The following is a 25,030-nucleotide window of genomic DNA, read 5'->3' as shown; positions in this document are numbered from 1 at the left end:
TATTATATAAATGTAAAATGTAGGTAACTATATACAACAATAATATATACCAATAAATAAATAAATATATATATATACATATACCTACTACCAAATATACTATGCGTATCTTATCTTTAGACTTTTCAAAAAGATGTTTGCGCAGCTTGCGCTTGAACGTGAACTTACGTCTCGGCTTGTCGTATGCTGAGCTGAGAAGCAGGAAACTTTGTGAAATATATTAAAAAAGAAGAAAAAAAAATCCAGCGTTTTTGGAAATTCATCCATTAAGGGGGTGAAAAGGGGGATGGTAGTTTGTACGAGAATCAAGTTTCATTTTAAGTTAGGAACTCGAAACTTCGTAAAAAGTTATTATATTAAAATAGAAGTAAAGTGTTTCAGTGTTTTTGAAAATTCATCGAATTGAGTTAGTTAGAGGGCAGAGGTTCATATGCATCAACCCACAGGGGAACCCCCCCAAGGTGTTCGTGACAAACGACAACAGTTATGGGTAATACCTATAATAAAGAGAATTAGAAATGGAGGTGTATTGACAAATAATACTTTGTAGCGACGTTAATTTACTGCCATCTTTGGACACATAATTTAAAATTTTAGAACGCCATTTGAATTTGATCCTTATACTTTCACTGATATGTGTTCAATTTGTTAAATATCAAAAAGTGGCGCCATCTAATAGATCAAAGGCCAAAGGTATAGCAGCATCGTTTCGAGCGATGGCGCCATAACCTTTAAGTAGTAAGGCCCGGTAAGATGGTAGTGATAGAAGATATTTCATCATGTGGTTCGCGGTCACATGGGAAATTGATTAGGAGTAGGGTAAACAATTAAAGAATGCCTGCAGGGCTAATATGGTCGGTTTTTTATCATCTGCCATCATGCCGCATGTCACGTTCTCACAAGTATGTAAGTGCGAAGTGACGCATGATATGTCAAGTGATAATTATCATGTAAAATAAAACGTAGGTAAACCTTTTAAAATGTGCGTGTATATACACTTAGTAGCAACTGTCCCAATAGATAGTAGCATACTCGTATTAGTAGAATGTAGAGAAGTTAATGTCGATCAAGGGGAGGGGCACATGGTTAATACATAACAGTACTCCTTGAAATTTTCTAAAAATCGACCTAACATATGATATACTTGTCATTTACGGTTATTTTGTAATTTCGAATAGAAAAGTAGAAAAAAGATTTTTATTTTTTCCAATATTTCTAGTTCCTCCTATGAAAATTAAAAATAGGGAACCATACATAATTAAGAAATTTAGCCTCTCTATGATTTAGTAAATATCGACTAAGTTTATCGATATGGATGAAAATAATTTTTAATTATCATTATCATAACTAATCGCTAAGTTTGAATACCTTTTAATTATGTGCCAATCTATTTAATTTATACTTATCGCAACTATAATTATAAACAACCGATATCTGACATTGACTCTGGACTTTTGAGAACCAATGACATTAAGCTAAAGATAAAGCTTTTTCTTCTATATCTGAATGATTAGCTTTCCATGAAAATAAACGATCTTTTTTCTTGAGGGGCATTTTTATTCGACTTAAAAAAGGATCACAATTCGTCAGTATGCTAAAAAATAATGTACTTACTGAATGAGTTGTTATTCAATATAATTTAATCAGTACAATCAGTTGTTTATAGTTATAATAAGTATAAATGAAAGAGGTTTGCACATAATTAAGGGTTCCCTGCAAGCTCAGTTGTCCATTCACATGTTACTAAGTCCATCCTGTATACCATCAAACGTAGTTACGCTCTCATTTTAAAACGACTACCTAGATTGTTCTAAAACATTGTACGGTCACGTCTGAAAATATTGATACGAAAAAAGTGCTAAAAATATGTAAACACGACTTTATTTTATTTTATTTATTGGGCAAACTTACAGTTAAAGTAACAAAATAGGTTTCGAAATAAAAACAGTAAGCCAATGCCCATAGATTAAGGTAGTATAACTAGTATATATACATGTTTTTGGCACATTTTTCGTATCGATATTTTCAGACGTTACTGTACTTACAATGGGATATGGTATAACTAGTCCTGTAATTCGTTTATTTAGCTTCAGATACCATAGTAAAAAAAAAAATACAGCGAATTAAAGTTTTTCATACAAAACTTGTTTTTGCTCTATTGCGTTTGTTTAAAAAACTGGAGCTATATAAACCAATTACAGGACTAGATATACGTCATGTCATTGTTTGTGAAAAATTTCATTATAATCCAGCACGTAGTTTTAAAATGAGAACGAATCTTCAAACGTCGAGCCGAAACTACAAAAGCTAGCTAACTCAGTAACTCTTTTCTACTTGGTAAGTAGGTACTACTTACTACCAAAGGGAATTTGAAATAGAAGTGGATTGTCAAAGAAAATTTTGTGGTCACAGTAAATTTACTGCCATCTTTCGAAACATGATTATACTTTTAGAACTCCGTTTGACTTTGATCCTTTTTCTTTCACTGATTTGGTACATATGTGTTAAATATCAAAAAGTGGGGCCATCTAATAGAGCAGAGGCCAAAGATAACTTCAAATTATCTTTGTTACTACTTAGTGTTGGTTGTATCAAGTAGTTATATACATATAGGTATCTCAACTATCTCATTTCTCAGTAGGTACCTACTAGCTTGCCTTATTCTTAATAACCTTCTTACGCAATTGTTGGTGGCAGAATTTCACAACACAACGCCACTTTTAGTTAACCTTTATTCCATGCCATATATAAACTACTTAAACCAACAAACACCAAGTAGTAGTAGTACATACGATAGCTGTTCTTTTATCTACCACGGGCATAGGATTAAAAGCGGTATCCAACTATTTCAACACTCTCAGAGCTTTATACTAGATGGCGTAGTGCTTTAACTTCTATACCCGCCTTATTAATAGCACTTACAACAATGTAAACTTCGTATGCAGATTATCAGTCTTTATTACTTGACTGCCATTAATAATTGTACAGCCAATATTTGCCTGGCTAACATAGACTCGTTCATGGATTTGGAAAATGGCTCAAGGATTTGATAAACAACATGCCTAGTTAAACCTGGTGTTTGGGACCTTACTAAAAAAAGTACACCTTTACCCAACATAAAAGAAACTAAAAGAACCCATGAGCTTGATTGCTAGCCAATAACTGAGTCTTGTCTGAGCAATAATAAATAATATTAGACATAAGTGGAAACTGTTTTGGCTGTGAATTGTCTAAATTAATTATTTTACTGTACTATATTGTCTACATTGGATGCGGCTGCGAGAGAGTCGGTAGCAGAACCAGTGACCTATGGCACTGATATCAGGATTCGTCCCTATAAGGCTCGTTGTCCACGTAAGCACTGTCGCAAGAGACCTTGCGCACACCAGAGCCCGAGTTTCTGGACGCATCGGTAAAATCTAGTAGAACAATCCATAAAAATATATACATTGAAGTCAAATATAAAAAAAAAAAAACAAGTTTGATACAGAGTACTAAAATAAACATATCAGAATCTCGACGGAGGTGTATTTTTTTTGCAATAATATAACATAAAAAGAATAATATATTATATCATAAAAAAACAACCTTGCCCTTCAAAAAGTAGCCGAAGTTGAGAAGTTTTACGACCAGATAATTCGTTCCTTCTCATGTTAAAGAACGCATGAAAAATTCAATTCGGTGTGAAGTTCACCTTTACATAATAAAATATTTTACCCCACATAGTGTAGCTGTTTAGCCTACGCGGAACATAAAAATAATAAGAATTATGTTTCCTAATTATTATGTAACGAAATTCCACTCGACAAAACAAGCAGTTTAATGCTAACATCCGCACGAGCTATGCAATTTGCATCGACATACCACTGTCCGGGATTCGACCCGAGTAACATACGGATAAGCGTAATTAATTCATGCGATCTTTATCCGTAGGACTTAAGGCGCGCACACACGAGGCAGGTTCGACCCGTTATTAGGGCTTAGGTCATGGCGCACGGCTCGATGTGTGTCGAGGCCTCGTCCTGCAACTGCAACGCGCAGCGGAACTTCGAAAGGAATACGTGAATGATATCTACATATAAACCCAAATTTTCAAATAACTTGGGTATGTTTTTTACTTGGTTTATATATATGAACGAGCTATATAAATAGACTTAAAATTTTACTACCAGTCGCGAAGCCCGTTCTTTACACCTACTACGATTTTCTAATACCTAGTATTTTTTTCTAAACGTTTTATGATTTGTTACGGACGTTTAGATTGCGATAACAAAGGGATGGACTGTCAGTGGCAACGGTCACGCACATGACACAGTAAACAGAACATAATGAATACCTAGTGGGTGAAACAAAAATTGTTTTAATTTTAATATTTTTATTTTACGTTTTTGATTTGATATGTCCGATCTCATAAATGCTCAAGAGTTGCCTTGTCAACTTAGTAAATATTAAACCATCAAATTTTGAGCGAAAAAAATAATTTATTTGATTATCGAACTATTATTCCATCGAAACACAAAATAATGAGAGCCTACCGTTAAGATAAGCATTTGCTGTTTCTTTTTCTCAAGAAATATATAAAAAAATAAATTGGCAAACAAGAATATATGAAAGGAAAACATTTTACAATCGCATCCACCGCATGTAATGGAAATAGGACGGTATCGCTCACATACGTAACTGCTTGTTAAAAAAAAGATAAATCTGCATTACCTGTGTTTAGGTACCGATAAAAACACTCTTGAACGGAGGATAGTGGTACAAAGTGGTCTTTATATGGTGCTAGGAAAAAAATACAATACTGTTATTTTGGCGTATGCTGTGATTATTGTGGACACTGTGTTATTTTGAGTTATTACTAAGGTATTGTACCTTGGTAATACATTTTCAGAGGAAATATTGTCCTTTAATACATCTTGAAGTTTTCAGATGTAACAATAACGCGACAAGTGCGACAACCAAGTGCAGAGAATATCAACGCAATTGCGTAGAAAACGGTATTTTCGTAAGTATCGAATTAACGTCAAGCGTTTAAGTAGTTTACATTGTTATATTCTAAGCTAAGTCTAAAAGCGCCTAATAAAGTACATATAAAAGAATTTTGGTAACCAAATAGTTTCATGGTTACTAAGAACATATTTTAAGAATTACCTAAGGTATATATAAGGTTAAGGGATAGGTGATGATAAGGTTAAGGTTATTTAACACTTTGGCAGAACATCGAATAGTACTTAAAATACTTATGTAATAAACCTCACAAAATTCTCAATTTACCATAATGTGGGCTATCACCGATTTTCGTCTCCAACTGTGCACATTGTACATATTTAATACCAAGTACAAATTAGGTAAGTATTTAAAACATCTGTGGGATACCGCTTATGGTAGCATTCCTATTGATTCCCTAATTCATACGAGTAATATGGCCCGTTAGCCAAGAGAAAGTAAGCAACTACATTAATAACATTCGTTACTCACTGGGCCCAGACTACACCGGCATACTTAGCGGACACTGGACAGCAGTCGTAGAACATGCTGGGGTTATAGCAAACAATTTAGTACCTAAGTACTAAGCATACTAACAATGGAATCTGCATATTTCAATATTATTTGACTAAAACATATGAAGTGGAGGTATAAACAAGTAAATAAATTACTATTAGCATATGTATCTGTTATAACAATGAGATCTAATGATAGTATACTTGAAGTGTTACATTGCAGGTAAAATGCATTTATTTACATTAAGCTATTTAAGCGCACCGGTTAACGAATGTTAAATGAAAATTAATCAATTACACTTAAAATAAAATATCTGGGAGACCGAGCTTCGCTCGGAAAACATAAAAACTAAAAAATGCGCGTTTTTCAGAGATAAGATCTAGGTTAGATCGATTTTTCGCCCCCGAAAACCCCCATTTAGCAAATATCATGGATATCGTTAGAGCCGTTTCCAAGATCCCAGAATTACTTATCTATATATATATGTATAGACAGCTATTTTAAAGGTATAAGATGTACCTATCCAACTAACTTTGATATTATAGTTGACGAAAGCAAAAACTGAACATAATTATGATCATTTACTGCATTGAAGATAAGTGTCATACTTTTTAACTGTAAATTCATGGACGACGATGTTAATGACGAAATCGTAAATAATAAGGCTTGCAGTTCCTAGTCGTCCAGCTTTGGGTCATAAAGTACAGACTGTATTAATATAAATTGTACCACATTTCGGCCCAGCATCTACCTAATGAAGGGATCCAAATGTTATGAAATATTCCACTATCGGTCGTTAAGTCAGCGAAGAGGTAGGTCTCAGCCGATTACGACTTTCCCCGCCGTTGCGTGGCCCCATACTTAACCACATACACTGTACCTAAAGAGCGTACAGACTCATAAATCTGTCGGTACAAATTAGCCCACTTTACATTTCGACCGACGCGGTAGATTCGAGCCGCCCGGAACAAATCACAAAAATTCTGACTTTGTTTTCTTTTGTGTAAACACATCAACATTGTAAGATCCGAGTGGAGTGGTGGCGTGAGAATGCGTCAGTGTTGCCAGAGCAGGAATATTTCACATTTCACGGCTCTTCAATACAAAGACTTACCTACATTTTGCCCTGATACATATACGCATACTTACGTAACATATTACTTACGAAAGAATTTAACTTTACATTATTGTATTCTTCTACTTAAAAAAGTCCATTTAGTGATATTTCCTGCTCACTTGACATTTCTCTGTTTAGCCCTATGGTTACCTGATAGAGAAGTCATGTACATGGCATTAAGTCCGCCATTTGTACCTTTTTTGATGTGCTATAAAGTTTAAAATAAATAACTAAAATGAAATGGCTTTAAAATTACACGGGTAAATAAAGAAGTGTATTTACGCTGCAATTACATAGGTCATAAATGCCTATATGTGATAAGCGCAATGCAATGAAAAATTCAAGAGGGAAGAATAGCTTTGCGATCCTAGCGAAATAACGGTACTTTCTCTATGAAATTTCATTTCGGGAGAAAACGTTTCCCACTAAGTAAGTCTTAACCAATCACTTTGATTTTGTTGTCGATTGTTTCAGCAAAATATATTCCAGGTTTATGTTTCGCTTAAAAAAAATTAACTGCAAATTTGGAAAAAAAGGATAAACTATAAACCTAATTTTTCATTGTGTCAATAACATACTAAAAAATCATGGAGAATTGCAAATATTTAGAAGTGGAAAAACGTTTTCTCTTTTTGTATGGACGATCAGGTGGTATATTTCCCTCTTAATATAATAAAAGTAAGTAAAAGGAGAATAAGGTGATAAATTCTATAGTTACCCATTGAACTCGAATATTGTACCTAAGCACTAGGAATATGTTACGGGCAGGCCGGGTTACCTTTGAACAAAGGTGCAACAGTCGGAGCACCGGAAGCCGAAACAATGACCTGGCAAGCGGTGCGGTGAGGTTCTATATGGTCCAGGCTCCTTGTTCGTATGCCGCGCACTTTACTATTGCCCCTTGACATGGCTTGTTGCTAATTGAATTCAAGCCTTGGTAAAATGGTCGCAGTTACAAGGAAAAATTTAAAGCGTTTTGCAGTATCAAACTAAACCCCTAACCTAACATAAATGCAGGCCATCGTTTAAAAAATGTAATCATTAAAATGCAATACAAAATCAGATGATGCACATTGAATTATTATTAGGTACGACGTATAGAACCAGCACAGACCAATATTTTGCGCCATGAGTTTTTGTTTTGTTGTTGCGACCTAAACGCGTAAGCGCCATGACTTTTACAGCGCTTACGACGTACAGGTACAGGTTGCGATTGCGACAATTTAATTGTTTGGTATGGCTTCTCTATAGTAATGATAAGTCGATGATTATATAATTGAAAATAGGCATATTAGAATTCTAAAGTTTTATCGTGATTATTATAACCCATAGAAAGAAAGAAAAAACAAAAATTATACTAATACTATAGAAAGCATCGACGTATGATTTGCCGAAACGTACGAAATAGCAGGTTTTTTTTTTCGAAATATGCTGTTTGGTCACATAGTAAAAGATGTTTGGTTTAACCTATACTACATTTACACCTCACAACTCATGATCAGACTTTAAACAATCACCCTGTATGTAATGTCGAGACATAGAAGTTTTTGTGGCAATAACGAGTGCTCGAGAAAATGAAACATCGACAAAAATGCTATCGATAAGTGAGTCATTAGATTAACAATGTAAATTACCAAGAAATTTTAAGAATGCAAATCAATTCCAAATCGGACCATAATTTCTTGATAACATATATTTACTACTTACTTATATGAATAAAAACGTTAACTGTAGAATACAGTGTCAAAAAATAAGAAAACTACCAATGGGTGTATCAAAACGGTTTTACCCGACGCTGCAACAATCATCTGCTATAGATGTGGTGGCCAATATATATGTCTGGTAATGTCATACTTAGGTACCAGATCTATTTTTTATTATTTTTTCCCGTAAAACACATAATTGAAGCCAGAACAGTCTATCTATCGTATACAAGCCTAGACTATTAATAATTAACTAGTTCATTAGGTGGATTCCTTCGCATCAGAGTGTTCATTGTTCAGAAGTAAAGGAATGCCCAGTTCGGTTCAAGAGTCCGATCAAGGCTCCTGCATAGCACAGATATACTCGTACTTACATGGACCTACCATGATCTATTATTTTAATGACGATCTAAAGTGTAACCTACCAAATAAATAAGTAACTCAGCCTATTTACGTCCCACTGCTGAGCACAGGCCTCCTCTCACACGCGAGAGGGTTTGGGCTATAGTCCCCTGGCCCAATGCGAGTTGGAGACTTCACATACACCTTTGAATTTCTTCGCGGATATATGCAGGTTTCCTCACGGTGTTTTCCTTCACCGAAAAACTCATTGGTACGAGCCGGGGTTTGAACCCGCGACCTCCGGATTGCAAGTCGCACGCTCTTACCGCTAGGCCACCAGCGCTTAAGTAATAAGAAATCTATAGTATACAAAATAATAATATTGTAATCTGAATGATTAAGAACAAAATGTACCTACACTACTTATTGACTTAATAATATGAATATGTACCTACTTAACTACGTATGTTGTTTGTTATAAATTTGACGTGTAAAATGAATATTTTATGAATATAAAATTGAAATTGAAATTAAAATACTATACTATAAATACATGTCAAGAATAGGTCACAGTGACAATCAATATGAAAGTCGTTAGGGACCTCATACAATCAGTGTGATAAGGAATGAAATGGTACTGAGATTAAATTCCTTGACCATACAACACACCTTTATCCAAGTTATATAAATCCACTCATAATATATAAGTAGATAGACAGTTGCTAGTCAGTTGTTAAACAATTTAATATAGTTAGTCAATTTCATAATAATTAGGTAGCTAAAGGTCAGGTTCTCTGAATAATGTTATACATTGTATCTATATGTGCCTGTCATTCATTATAATCTTAGTATATTTAATAAGAGGGAGGTCCACTGTAGAGAACATTTCAGATAGTCTACTACAAAGATGCTGTCATAAATGTGGTTATGGTAGTTCATTAAAATTGTTAATTAAATTGTTATAACTTCACAACAAAATAGTCAAATGTCTTTATCGACTCTATAACGGGCCTAGCCGATCACGATGTCAGTTATTGTTTTTAAATACTAAAATAATATTAGCATTAGGACACCAAATACGCATTAATTCTTTAAGTTACTCTCTTTACGAGTCCCGTTACGATAATCTCGGTATCGACTAGGTTCGAGTGCTCGTCACTGTCAACTTTAAACTCAATACATTGTTAATAGAGGTGACTGCAGAGTGTAATCTTTTGGGCATCATCTATTTTATTAGCAAGTCAAGTACTAGGACGCTTACCTTAATCCATCATTGTATGTTATCTTTAGGTCTATTGCCTACTGTTTGTCAGCGTTGATGTCGGTTTGATGAAAAACAGGAAGCATATATGGGAAAAGATTCATATTAGTCTTCGACTTGTCAACGTCGTCGTCAACGATACAATAACATGTGACTAAAACCCATAATATTTTGTGTTCATTGTGTGACGCAAGCTGCCAATATCTATCGAAGCGGCTCACCAGATTGACCTTCAAATCGTCAAGTTCAGGACGCACACATGCCTGCAGACGCATTTTCATGCTAACTAAATCGCTAATACCAAACACATGTCAAGCTTTAGTACTTTGTACGCGGTGCACGTTTTGTTTGGTTTTGAGCACTGCGCGTAGGCATGGCATCCTAATGATACTTTGCGATTTATTAGTGTTACTTTTGATTGTAGAGTAGGTAGAGTCAGAATGATCTGTTTTATAGGGCTGTCGTTCTTAACAATCAACATCTTTTAATCCTAATATTCAAAACGATGTATGACTGATAACATTGTTAACGGAAGCAAGTGCATATTTGTAATTTTGTACTCTCAGTACAAAATGTTGATTCAAGGATAATATTGAAGATTTTTTTTTTTTTACTATTTTACTGGTATATGTTTATCAATGAACGAAAACTGCGTTTTAATTTGTGAGGCTTATTATTTTTAAATAAATAAAATCATTTTAATTTTATGATTAAATCTCTACAACTTGGTAAACTCTAGAAATCCCCCCTGGTTAATACCGTCCTATAGGACGGACACTTTTAGCCAAGATCAATTTTAAATAGGTTTAGATTAAACATCGTATAGCTTCTTGGTTCCTAAGAACAAATTTATCCGTACAGGGGACTGATTTATGAATTTCGAGCGCTCGATTCCGTCACTCGAAAATCTGTGTGAAACGGCGAAATGCTATTTTTGAAATATGAGCAATAGAAATTGGGAATCAAGTGGTATTGATCACTTGTTTTCAATTCCATAAGGAGAATTTAAATGTCTAGTAGTGGAGATAGTATTGAACAAAATACACGAAATCGAGTGGTCGAAATTCAAAAATCTGCCCCCAGCTTCCGATTTAATCCCACTACCTACCAGATTCGAATTAAACACCCTGGTTTTATATTATCTGGTGATAGTTATTTATATTTATTATATGTCACGTCTATAAATAGCTGTGTTGATAAATATTTCCTGAAAGAGGTAAACGTGGCCTATATACTGGCGCTATTATGATTTGTGTGGGCGAAATAAGATTTCTAGCGGACGTGACAATTGAGCCTGCTACGTGACTACGCTACATGTGATCTCACCACCAGTTTAAAGGAATTGGCTGCAAGTAGAGGGAAGCCACCACGATTTCCATTAACAAGCTAACTTATCCTTCAGTCAATGAGAAATAGGTATGGTCAGACTGTAGGCATTTTATTAACGCGTTTATTTTAATTCCGGCCGTAGGATCTAAATTTGCATTGCACGTTCCTTGAATAGGTATTGTATGAGATGATTTTGCAGCGTCTACACGACTGTACTTGGAGCTTGGGTGTTACACCAAGGATTCGAGGAAGCATAGACTGTAGGTATCTAATAATAATTGCAATCAGCAAAAACATTGCTAACAATGAGACTTAACAGTAAGTTGAGTAACCAACCGATCGACTTAAAAAGGGTCTGACTCACGCTCCGGTTTTGTGGCTAGATTGAAATTAGACTAAAACAAGGATACAATCCAGAATTGTTGATTTCCATTAGCATTAATTGTTATTACTTACTGCTATTAGCAATGGTAGTCGTATTTATAAAAAAAACGGCCAAGTGCAAGTCGGACTCGCGCACGAAGGGTTCCGTACCATTATATCTTTAAAAACGGCAAAAAATCATGTTTGTTGTAAGGGAGCCCTTAAATTTATTCTGTTTTATAGTATTTGTTATTGTAGCAGAAATATAAATACATCATCTGTAACAATTTCAACTTTATGACATACAGCCTGGTGAGAGACGGACAGATAGATAGACAGACAGACGAACGGACGGACAGCGGGTCTTAGTACCGTTTTACCCTTTGGGTACGGAACCCTAAAAAGATCCTTTTACCTACAAAGCGATACAGCTTGAATACAGTCATATTAGGTATCTACTTATTTACAAATTATTACCTACACATGTAACAGAAGATAACGATTCCAATCATCGCAGTGATATCAAGATAGGCCAGTGATACTTATCATATAGTGTTATGGTTATTATGAGTAGTATTTACATATAGACGGGTGCCGGTTTCCGAACGGTGACCCGGTTGCTCTAGCCAGGCGCGACAAAAAACGTAAACGGCCGACACGCGTCTCGTCCCACTTGCCGTCTGGTTTTTACGTCTCTTAATCTGTTGTATTAGTATGAAAGGGTTATGAGTTCCAAAAATATAATTGATATCAGTGAATTCACTATAGGTTCGCTCCGCTCGGTCCGGAAATTAACAGTGTTTGACTTGTCAAGGGCATAGAATTTGATATGTATACGTGGAAATATCAATTTTACAATTCTAACAGGCTACTTTTACCTTTAAACAAATAATGAGAATATCCTTTAAAAGCTGACCGAAATCTGCGCCGTTGGTCCTACTGCAAGGACGGATTTCTCCACAAGGGTGTGCCTGCTGCGAGATTGCATATTTTATAAATACTCGTTTAACATCTGAATGACAAAGCATTCATGTGAAAAATGTTGTATCAAACATAAGCGGCTTTTGCTGATATACAAAACAGTACCTTCTTCAAACATACATAACTTTCCTTACGCTCAACAGTACCCCTAGTGTAAATATTTTCGACAGCGAAACGTTACGTACGCGTTTGCGTTAAGTTTCATTTTGTATGAAATTTTTGACTTTCCAAAACGTCCCGCTTGGCGCGCTGTTCAAAAACCCATACAAAATGAGACTTAACGCAAACACGTAGGTAACGTTTCGCTATCGACTAAATTTACACTAGGGGCACTGGTTTGTTTAAATGAGTCGATACTAGTTAATTTTCAAAGTGGAAGTTTCATCTGCTAGAGCTGTCATTTCTGGATCCATCAAAGATGGAGCCTGTCTTTGCTCAAGATTATTATGATATTACTTTTAATTTGTGGATGCAAATTTTATTTAAATAAATAAAAATAAAACACCCACACGCACACACAAACACACAAAATTTCGATAAATGCAAGCAATTTAATAAATTCGCTCGCTTATGTATTGCATATATTTTAATTGATACAGATTTTTCACGGAAATTGTTTTTTCTTTGTGCCTTAAAGATTTACAATTTAATTTACACTTACAATTCTTGTCTTGTACAGCCCAAGTCTACCCACAAATAATATTTTATTTTATATAAATTCCAGGGAGTTCTGTTATTGGTTATACTTATAAGTACTCATGTTTTTTGTATATTATTTACTGTAAACGCTGTTGAACTTTTTCATAAATAAATAAATATTTTTGATAGGTACACTTGATGTACTTAAGTCCTCTGTAATAAAACAAACATGATGCCAGTGCATCAGCGGCTGGAAGGGACGAAACAGAACGTAAAGCAATTATTCGACGTATCATTTTTACAGCTGCACCATCTCACAGTGATTTATCACTAATGCTCAGCAAAATATGACGGTAGGTATTGTTTGGTGAGAAAAATATGTGTAAGAATTTAATCGTAGTTGATATAACAAAACTTAAGCATAAAGAGAGCTTAAGCTTAAGTTTATATAAGCCAATTGTTCTAAAAGATAGTTTTAATAATAATAAATATTATAGGACATTATTACACAAATTGACTAAATCCCACAGTAAGCTCAATAAGGCTTGTGTTGAGGATACTTATACAACAATATAAATAATATATAAATATTTATAAATACTTGAATACATAGGAAACACCCATGACTCAGGAACAAATATCCGTGCTCATCACACGAATAAATGCCCTTACCAGGATTTGAACCCGGGACCATCGGCTTCATAGGCAGGGTCACTACCCAAGTACCCACTAGGCCAGACCGGTTGGTCATTTTTACAAACCTAATTATAATTTAGTTCGCCTACCGCGAGCCACTTGACTCTCAAGCGTGATATAGAAGCAGATACTTAACGAAACTTGTATTTTCAATGTTCGTGGCTGGCGCTTTAGCATAACTAGGGATGCTTTATAACATAACAAAACTGGCATACGGCCCGCCTGATGCTAAGCACCGTAGCTTATGGACGCCTGCAACTCCAGAAATAAGAGTGAAGGAGTGAGTGAGTCTTATTTTTTCTATATTAATACATAATATAAAAACATGACAATGAATGGACAGCATTTTTTATACATATTTTTCGCACTAAATCTGACGTATTACAAAATTTATAAATGTAGCTTAAGTGGTAATAAATATAGATACGGACGATAAAGTGCCAAAATATGTATACACCTGTATATATGGTTAATAAGGTCGTGTATACATATATGGTATGGGACTTTGTTCGTATTGATATTTACAGACGTGACTGTATGACACCTGAACCGTCCTAACTGGAGGCGTTCTTAAACCCCAAATTATCTCATTGCTCGTCTGCGGCGAGTGACCAATTGGCCATTGCAATTGTACAGGAGAAGGTATCTTCTGGAGCTCTATGTGGCCAGTAGCTTACTTATATAGTGCTTTTTCCGATATATGTATTACGTCATTCACAAAAAGATACTAATTTTTATTTGACGTTTGTCTTACTTTGAAATTAAGTTTTAAACAATAGGCAGGTTACTATTAGCCGTACTTGCATTTATCTGTATAATTTTCTTTTTCTCCCCTCTGGAAGTGAATTTTCAGATATAGGTAAAAAGCAGTTTATGTTTGTCCCCAGGATATAAGATTTATACGAGTCAAACTTTTCACAATAATTAGTATTACCTATTTATAAAACTGAACTCCATCAATAATTGTTATAAATCGTAAAAACACGATTGTGGCAATTATGGTGTGCTGATATTACCATAACGCAAACGATTTAGAAAATTAACGGAACTATTCATACCTATTTTAGACACCTAACTGATTTTGTACAGCGTCCGCTATTCATCTTTATACTAGATCGCAGATACCGTTTAAAATGAACAGCTCAATTTTTTTCTCTACCTCTTCTAATTAAATATACAAACCAAACAAACCAAACCTCTATTACTGCTGTTTAAATTCACCAAAGCACGGAAAGGCCACCAGTATTTAAAAAAACCGAAACTTTCTTGCACGATTACTTCATATACATAAACGTAAGTATGTCACAAATTAACACCAGTCACTAAAATCGCGAGAAATAATCGTAACTGTCAATTACGGTGAGTTCGTAAAACAAGTTGGGTGTAAGGCTCGAGGACGCCGCCGCCACACAACGAGGCTGGCACGCGAATGAGCCGGCACGAAGACGTGGAGCGCCGTAATCAGACGACTCGCGGAGGCAGCAACTTGTTAACCTCTGACCTTACTAATACTGAAAATTTAGCTATTTTATTTATTTAATCTTTATTGCACAAAAGAAAACCTGATAGTACAAAAGGCGGACTTAATGCTATGAGGCATTCTTTACCAGTCAACCTTTAAGCAAAGCAGAGAGATTGTGGGCGGTGCTACTTTAACAACAACAACAACAACCTAATATAATACAATAACATACCATACATACATATAAATATACATACTTATATTACTAATAATATATAGATAAAACATATAAAGCTTACACATACATAATGAATTTTTACTTCTGCTAGCAAAGAAAGCACGTAAATATTTTTTTAATGCAAACTTATTTTTCAAGCATTTTTGATGCCGTAAGCAAGTCCGTTCCAAAGACGGGCCGCCTGGACATATACAGCATACAAATCATTATTTACGTAGTGCAGCTATATTACTGTATATTTATTTAAAAGAACCCAACTTTAAAGGTTTTAAAAAATAAGCGCCATCAGAATCACTTTCACGAACCATCTGACATTAGGTTATTAAAGTACTCTTATTCCTATTGGCGACGGTTCCAGCAGTTCGCTGCTAAACTTGTGCAGCGTCATTTGCTGATCAGATGAGATGGCAATCTGCGCAAAGGTCACGGCCAGCGCTCGACATACGATATGATCGTGTCCTATCATTCTTAATTTCTTACAATGAAGAGTTCATAGTATTAGCCAGCGCCATATTACGCTTGACGAAAGTTGACATAACGGCATATAGAACGCTCTATTATTATTTTTCTTAGGTTATTATTATTAGTGGGATGAATTACAGTATAAAATAGTAGTAGTAACACGTATAAAATTGAGCGAGGTGGACTAGCTACCAGTCATGCATAAACTGCCGGGCAAGAACTACTGTTCTAATCAAAATCCGTTAATTGTGTTTTCCAAATTAAAAAGGTGGGCTATGATTATTTAACCCGCCATTATTATGGAATTAACAAGTTTGAGAGATAAACAATCAACGACGGATCCATCTTAATCCTATTTTAATTGGAGACTGATTTTATAACAGTAAACTTTACTGACAGAATATTATAATACCTACTAACATTTATTATAACTATCTTATAGGATCTTTAAATAACTTGATCTTGACTTAAAAAGATCGAAAAAGCTATTTGATTCCTGCATTCTCGCACAATAACATCGGTAATAAATCACAAGCCTCAGCAGACGAGCAAACAATTCATTAGTTACTATAGCTAACTTTCGATACCTCGTAACGCATATACTTGTATTGTTGTTAAAGTAAACGTGCACAGTGAATATATAAAGTCCATATTTTAGAAGAACGTTTGATTAGGTTATATGTTTATAACAGTAAGCAGCTGATTTGTCAGTTCCCAGTTGTTGGTTAACGATCTATCACGCGGGCTTCGCAAAAAACATCTTTAACTATTTCAACTACCTATTATGTTTTTTACTGGATTCCTTTGAGGCGATGAAAGGGCACGCTGGGAGGCCGGTACTTAAGTACCTAATTAACTACTAAAAGGATTTTGTTTTGGCTTTTAAAATACCACAAGAACATGTAAAGAAATACATACTTCCATACACTGTGTCGCAACAAAACAAACTAAATTAAAAACGTTTTAGAGTTTGCGTTCGTCTGATTGATCCTCATGGCCATCGAGACGATGCGCTATTAAAATAAGTCAACTTGTTAAACTGTGTTATATTAACTACCATTTTAAAAAGTTTACACGTAGTATTATGTTCTATAGGTTGGTATTAGGTACAGCATGTAGATTTTAATTAATGTAGTCGGAAGCAACTATGGCGCAGTCCCTGGACACCGGGCAAGTCCACTGTCTACGTTAAGTCTAGAGGCCGAACAATACTCCCGACACGACGCCGTATGTAAGCCCGTAAATAAGCTTTTGTAACACTTGGACTAGTCTTTAGACTCAATAGCTTTTGTTAACTTATGAAGTAGGTATGACTGTGTAGGGAAATTATAACGAGCAATTAAATTGGTTAAAGTAAATAATATATTTTCTCTTTTCTTCAGGACATTTTTATTCTCCAATTCCACGAGACATTTTTAAATGACAATGAAAGGGTCGAGGTGGAAGTGTACTTCGACAGTCCACGTCTACAAGTATATCTACTTTTTTACTATAGTACTGTAGTGGATCACTGATTTATTCATATTTATATTTATATTCTCTGTAAACGACCGGTTTTATTTATTATTTTTTATTATAATAACATTTATTTATTATTTTTTATTTTAAATTACAGATATGTTTGTGGAAACGGCTTTCTTAGTGGAAAGTTATTACTTCTTTATATTTCAACGAATTCGTTAAAACTGTATGATAATATATGTAGCCTCTTTGTTTTTTAAGTCTATGTATATATATATATATATAAGGCCGGTGGCAAACAAGCATTCGGTCAGCTGGATGGTAAGCAGTTACCGTAGCCTATGAACGCCTGCAACTCCAGAGGTGTTACATGCGCGTTGCCGACCCTAACAACTTATTCATAAATTTTATTAAAAAAAATATTATTCAATAGTTCACATATACCTTTATATAATATCAAACTTTGACTCATCTCTATCATGCATAATCTACCGTAAATATCATTCTAAAAATGTATCAGGAAGGAACGGAAACGCGACCACAACTGGCACCGCAGGGGCCGCTCTAGCTTTCAAGCTGACCCATTTCCATCAGCACCCGCTCAAACAATGCTTTGACTTATGATCCAAATATGTATGCACACTGGTCCATACTGCCAGTATGGAATGTACTTACCTAGGTACTAGTTATATTTAAAAAAAAGCATACTCGTATTTATTTCTTCCTCATATTTATTACTTCATTTAAGAATACATTCAAGTTGAAATTTAATCGGTGAACGAGTTGAGAAATATTTATTACCAACCTAAATAGAATTCAATACGCTAGATCTTCACCGTATAATTAATTACAGTTAATTATATCTTTAAAATTAAAAAAACCACTGGATACATGGACACCTTGGCACTACTTACATATATTTACTGAACGGAAGTAGGTGTACGTCAAGTGCCATCGCTTTGGTGGTAAATTTAACAGTGATAAATTGACAGCTTATTGCTCATTAGGCTTTAGTTTTTTATTGCTGTTACTTTGGAAAGAGACAATAAACAACACAATAAAGGTGACAATAAATTTCAATCAAAATTTTATTACAACCTTAAAACTGAGACGCCATCGACGACTGAATTAGAAAAATTGGTTCCTGATCACCGATTAAATTTCACCGTGTAAGTATAATTACGCATGAGTGGATTGAGTCTGATATGAATTATCTCAATATAGGTCCAATACTTTTAACTATTGTAGAAGAAATAAATTTTAAAATATATGCTTATAAACTTATAAGATAAGCAAGTAAAACATATTTTTTATCTATAAACTTGTGACAGCAAATAAACAAATAATGGCTTGGACTCTTCCTCTTAATCACACACATTACTCTTTTAAGGCAAAATTGTTCCAAAATAAAATTCCGATATCGACGCATGACGGAAACATTCCGTAATTTTATTTACATACTTTCAAATTACACAGCTTCAACACTTCGATTTGTAACACAAAACCTCAATTAAAGTCGGGAAATCGAATTCGCACATTTTCCGCATTCAATAAACTTTCAGCAGTGTATCGAGTTACCTGCAGTTACGCCTCCATTGCGCGGTCGCGTGTTGAACAATATGTCAGGTTATCGTAGGGCATGGTTTACGGCCCATTCCTGCCCGCTCCACTGGGCAGCGAGCACTGCTCGGTTATGGAAATGAGTGCGAAATCAACAGTTACCGACATCATGAGATTTAAGTGCCTTTCCGTTCTTATTAATATTGATATAAATGCAAAGGTTGTTCATTGGTTACGCTTTCACGCGTTGACTACTAGCCAATTTTATGACACAATGGATATCCAGTGCAAGTTTATAGAATTGTTTTCTTGGTTTACGAATATAACAGCTAAGGGTAAGAGGCAAAAGATTTCTGACTTTGTGAAATATATTTGCAAGTAAGTAGATCAGTATTAGAAATATAAACGGTTGTATACGAGTAAGATGCCTGGCTCTCATAAATAGCCCTTCTATGAGAGTTATAGTCTCAAGACTAGACCCTACAAACCAAACTTGTCTTCTCTGCTACAGAAATTTAAGGATAATACAACCTAATTTATAGCTGTGAAAAAGATCGTCTAAAACCCACCCCCCGGTGTAGAATTGAACATGATCTATAATATGCTACACCAACTTGGTTTAGAAAAGGGATATTAGCATAAAAATCAGTATATTGAATTATTTTGTTGTTTTAAAATTTATCTTGTAGAACGCCAACTGACTATAATATCAAGACTCAACGACCCTATCGCGATTGCGAGAGAAATCTAAGCGGCCTCAGAGACATACATATAAATGTAATGTAAATTCTAGATGTGATTAGCTCAAAGGCTACGACGATCAGATATCAAATAGGTACCTATACTACCGCCTGGCGGATGTGGTCGAGCTAGAGTTCTCGTCGCATGGGTGTCCTCTTACAGGTACGTTTACAACTACAAGGTTAAAAAAATTACGTAATTGCGTGACATTCAAAGTGCTTATACATCATTTTCCTTAGAAGAACGTAATTAGTAATTACACACTTGCGCTAAGAGGGTCGGTTCTGTGCCTTCACACAATTTTTACATGACAACGTATTTTAACTTTTTTCTTCAAAACAAGCTTAATTTTGATCCGTTTTTATAATTTGTTGACATGTTGGCATTTTCTTCATATTCTCACCAAGTTTGAGTCCGTTAATCCGTATCCGTCAATATGTTCTTCTTTCCTTTTTACTTAAAGATTTCTTTGTATTTAATTGTGTACAGTTTAAAAAAAACGCATAAGTATCTATACATTATACACCGTGTTTTTATTGAATTGCGTTAACTCCGGGGTTTCGGTAAGTACGTTTAAGGAAACTAAATGGCATAGTTAATTTTCAAAAAAAATATTTTTTTTTGTTTTTTTTTTTACTATTTTTATTTTTATAAAAAGTAACTAAATGTTGCATATAGCGTTGTTGTAACACGGGCATTACATTTAACTCAACCAAACAATTGAAAACTGTGACATATCAATGTCATTTCTAACATCGATCGTCCGAGATAGTACGTACGTTTAGTAGCAAATGTATGAACTCGCACTAAACACTAACTAATAAGTAACAGGTCCTAAAGCAAGTGTACACGCTCGTAAGGGCCTTATAATATAAAAATTTATGATTGATTATCTCTGAAATGGAGTTAGTTAGAATATCGGTATCTTTGAGAAAGTTACTTAATTTAAGCTCAGGAATGCACCCTCGAAATTAACGCAAATCAAAAAAAACACGGTGTATAAATATTTAATATAAGTCGTACTTTCAGTGATCGGCGACCGGTAGCATTTCATGCCAGTTTAACGTCAAGCGTGATGACTATTATGGATAAGATTGTAAACTGATATTTCATCGTTTTTATTAAAGTTCCTAATAAATTCGTAATAAAATAATAATTCGTTTATAAAAACACTGCATACTTTTTTAAATAAATTGTGTACGAAATTTAAATAGAATCACATCCATGTAGACCTTTTGTCGAAAAATTGCTACCGGCCGCCGATCATTATAATTTACTTACTCTACATTACCACCTCTTGATCGAATAAGTCAACTGTAATGCTTGATCGGTTAAATTTTAGGGGGGGGGGGGGGGGTTGTTCACATAAGTGTGGAAACAAGGTGATTTATGAACATTTAGAATGTTTTTTTTTTTTTTTTTCATATCATGTACTTGTTTTTATTTTCATTACTTTTTCAAAGTACCTACAACAATTAGCAGTTCTTCTCATTATAGCATTTTCTATTTGCATCCTGAAGGAACCCAGGCTCCGCTTTGTAACATAATAACGAGAATTGGCACATGCACCAGTTTTTACAAAATCAACCAAACCAAACAAAACTTCAATCATCAATCGTCTTAAGTATTATAGTAAAATGGTTAGAGTTAAATCAAATGTCATACATATCCCGTTTGTTCTCGACATGACATATATTAAAGCTAGTTCTTACCTAGATATGGCTTGTAACCACTAGACCTAGAGAATCAACTTCCGAATCAATATCAGGTAATTTACTTGTAAGTCCTCCAGGCTAACCGCAAATAACGCGAACCACAGTACACACTGGCCACTGGCCTGATTCGCGTTTGTGGGCTATCGTATTTTACCCATTACCCAGCCATGTACGGCAGCCGTGTGTACCTGCCCCATTGATTTATAAGCCGATAGCTATTTCGGGCGAACGAAATACTCGTGCACCGCTTTCATTTTTGCCCCTGTTCAATAATAAACAATGCACCGGATATTTGAGGGTGTTTTATTTTGACATCTATGAGATTAATAGTATTCTTATGGGAATGTTAATATATGTTTTTATGTTTATTTATTATCCAATAAATGTTTTACTGGGAAGACGCATTTGATGTATGTTACATATTAATAATTGAACTCGCGATAAACTTCGCTTAATATGGGGGTCAAGATGGCATGATAATTAAAAAATACTAATAAAATGATTATTAACCAACCGATGTACCTGTTATAAAATGAGATTTAGGGTAAGCGTCAGGTCACTCTAGAAATAAAATATCTACTGGTGTTTATGAATGAAACTGTGCTAACAATCTCAAGTAGGTGTGCTTACCAACTCAAGTCTCCGTTTGTTTGCAACATTAAGTTCTCAGAATTGTATTTATTTATACGCGCGACATTGCAACTATTATTTTACGACGTCATAAATATGACCGTCCTAGGACTTAAGTGCCAACAATTTAAAGTAATTTTCCTTTACCTAACAGTCATTGTAATTACGAGTAATTCGAGTACGTATATTTATTATGTACCTGCCTGTAAGGATTACAAATTGCGGGAATATTTTCGATCGCAGAACAATGTGGTCATGCATTCGTGACGTTACTGTTAATTATATGTGTGTGGAAATTAGGATTGCATTTGATTTCACGAACCAAGTAGGTACGTATACCAACAATGATCATAATAGAAAGTTTTGAGCTGACTGAAATCGGGGGTGCCTATGGCTAAATAAGTACCTATGTCATATGTAGGTACCTTCTATATTGTCAGTTTCCGAAGCGAGCTCCATGCTCCCTTGAGTGGAGGCAAAAAGCCGGGACAACGCCATGAAGATGATGATGATGTACCGACTATTACCTATGATCTGTTTCTGACGGGCCAGCAAAGAATTACTCGTAGTTACTTATTCCCTTGAGATGAAATATTTCTTGAGATGGTAACAACTTACGAGCGACATGTATGCTAGGACACTTAAAGCAATGATCAAGATGGACGGGGAAAAATAAGAATTTTCGTTGGCTCCAATATTCATAGTTGCTAGGTAGGTATATATTTCATCTGTCAAATGTGTCTCAAAGTTACCAGGCGGGCACTATTGGCGCAATCATCAATCGATAATGATCCCATTTGTATTAATTACAAATTTCTGCCAGGATTAGTGTATTATCAGATATTATTAGTGTATTTAGATAGAGCCCATGGTTGTACATGGTTGTATTTACTATAATATACTAAAGTATGTAGGTGCTACCTAACTAGGAAACTTAAGTATAAAAATATTATTGTTTTATGACAGTATTGTACGATTCACATCAATCGGCTGAAGTGATGGTGCACAACACACGCATTGCATAGGTATTTAAAATAACAGCGCGACGGCGCACCACATGCTAGCGCCTTTAGTAAGGCGTAAGCGTTTGACTTTAGCAAGGCGCGTACTGACAAGAGGACCAAAGATCACTGGCCACCACCCAATTAAGTAACAGCTCGAGAGCTCCGAAAGACTTACCATTTGTTGCGGGTTCCTCGGCTTGCGGTGCGCGCGCGGCACTTTCAGGCCGGTGACGCCCTCCAGCACGTCCGCCAGCAGCAGGCCGTCAGCGCAGTCGCGCGCCAGCCCGCCGCCGGCGGCGCCTGCGCGGCGCCGCGATCGCGCCCGCTCCAGGTAGTGGTTTGCCCAGTCGGTGTAGATCTGAAAATAATCATTAATAAAATTAGTAAAATGGTTCTACCCATAGGTAAGTATATAAAACTGCCTCTGTAGCGTAGTCGGAGACCCTGCCAACATCGCTGAAAGTCCTGAGTTTGTAGCCCGTTAAAGTCATTACTCGTAGTATTATCATTTCTTAATTTAGTAAACACTTATTATGTATAATGTCTCTAATAGTACAAAAGAATGTTAGATATCCATATTTTAACCATTATACTGTTGTATATGACAAGAAGTAAATCCTGTCACTTTTATTTAATAGTTTTAATAAATAAGTAATGTCAGCAATAATGGCAACATGGTTTTATTTTATCACTTGTCACTATGCCCGTCACTTTCGCACGTACATACTTGTAAGAACGTGACGGGCATGGTGACAAATGATAAGGAGCCGACCATCTTAGCCCTACAGTGTGGTGTACTACGAGTAACAAATCCAAAAATCTTTTAATTTGGGTAACTCGTTTAAAAATTGTTACTATCAGATAAACTGCAAGAAAAATAACCTTGACGAAGTTTCGTAACATCGAATTATGCTTAAATACGCAATGATGCAGTAATATGATAATCGCCACGTTAAAAACAAATTAAAATGGCTATTAAATTATGTTTTTAATTAAAACAGTATTTTAAACAACAGCTATACAAGAGTGGTAAAACTATCGGCCAAGTGCAAATCATGAGATATAAGTAAATTCTTCTTCGACCTTCTTTCTTTGACCACCTGTCTGACCTATTTGGACCCTGCCTATGTAGCCGATGATTCCGGGTTCAAATCCTGGTAAGGGCATTAATTTGTGTGATGAGGATAGATATTTGTTCCTGAGTAATGGGTGTTTTCTATGTATTTAAGTATGTATAAATATTTATATATTATACTTATGTAAAGCCCAACCAGGAATATATGATCATTGGGTCATGTATAGGGTGACAATTCAGTTTAGTATGAAAAATTTAGTTCCGATAAAATTCCGCAATATGGCGCGTGATCATATATTACTGGTCAGGCTTTATCGTTGTCTAAGTAGGTACTCACAACACCAGCCTTATTGAGCTTACTGTGGGACTTAGTCAATTTGTGTAAGAATGACCTATATTATTTATTTATTTTCTTAAGTACCGTTTTGTAACCAAAATTTCGTAACCAGCTACGGAATGGGAATCAAGATTCCCAGTTTGTAGCCTTCGTAATTGTGCCTGAGTTATGCTGTTTAGTAACTAAGTTTCGTAACCAGCTACAGAATGGGAAATTAAATTCCCGGTTTGAAACCAGTTACGTATTGGGCACCTGTTGTGCCGTTTCGTATCCAAGTTTCGTAACTAGCTACAGAAAATGCTTGGCCAGTTGCTTGCCCCGGTCAAAATTTTCCCGAACACCCGAAATCTCAAAGGAGCTGGGACGACATTGCATGTAAATTTACCGTATCTTCTTTACTAAATGATTCCGA

At 35.2% G+C, this 25,030-nt stretch overlaps 1 protein-coding gene across 5 annotated transcripts in view; it reads right to left on the bottom strand.

The window, feature by feature from the left end:
* LOC133522649 (protein sickie) overlaps nucleotides 1-25,030 on the bottom strand; it is a 268,242-nt gene that overhangs the window by 126,252 nt on the left and 116,960 nt on the right. For all 5 annotated transcript variants that reach the window (XM_061858067.1, XM_061858046.1, XM_061858037.1 and 2 more), the window contains exon 2: nucleotides 23,382-23,564. In XM_061858067.1, coding sequence (XP_061714051.1) covers nucleotides 23,382-23,564 — 183 coding nt within the window. The remainder of the gene's footprint in view (nucleotides 1-23,381; nucleotides 23,565-25,030) is intronic.

This window comes from Cydia pomonella, chromosome 1, assembly GCF_033807575.1.
Source record: "Cydia pomonella isolate Wapato2018A chromosome 1, ilCydPomo1, whole genome shotgun sequence".
Taxonomy (NCBI): Eukaryota; Metazoa; Arthropoda; class Insecta; order Lepidoptera; family Tortricidae; genus Cydia; species Cydia pomonella.
This window is presented reverse-complemented; position numbering and strand designations above follow the sequence as displayed.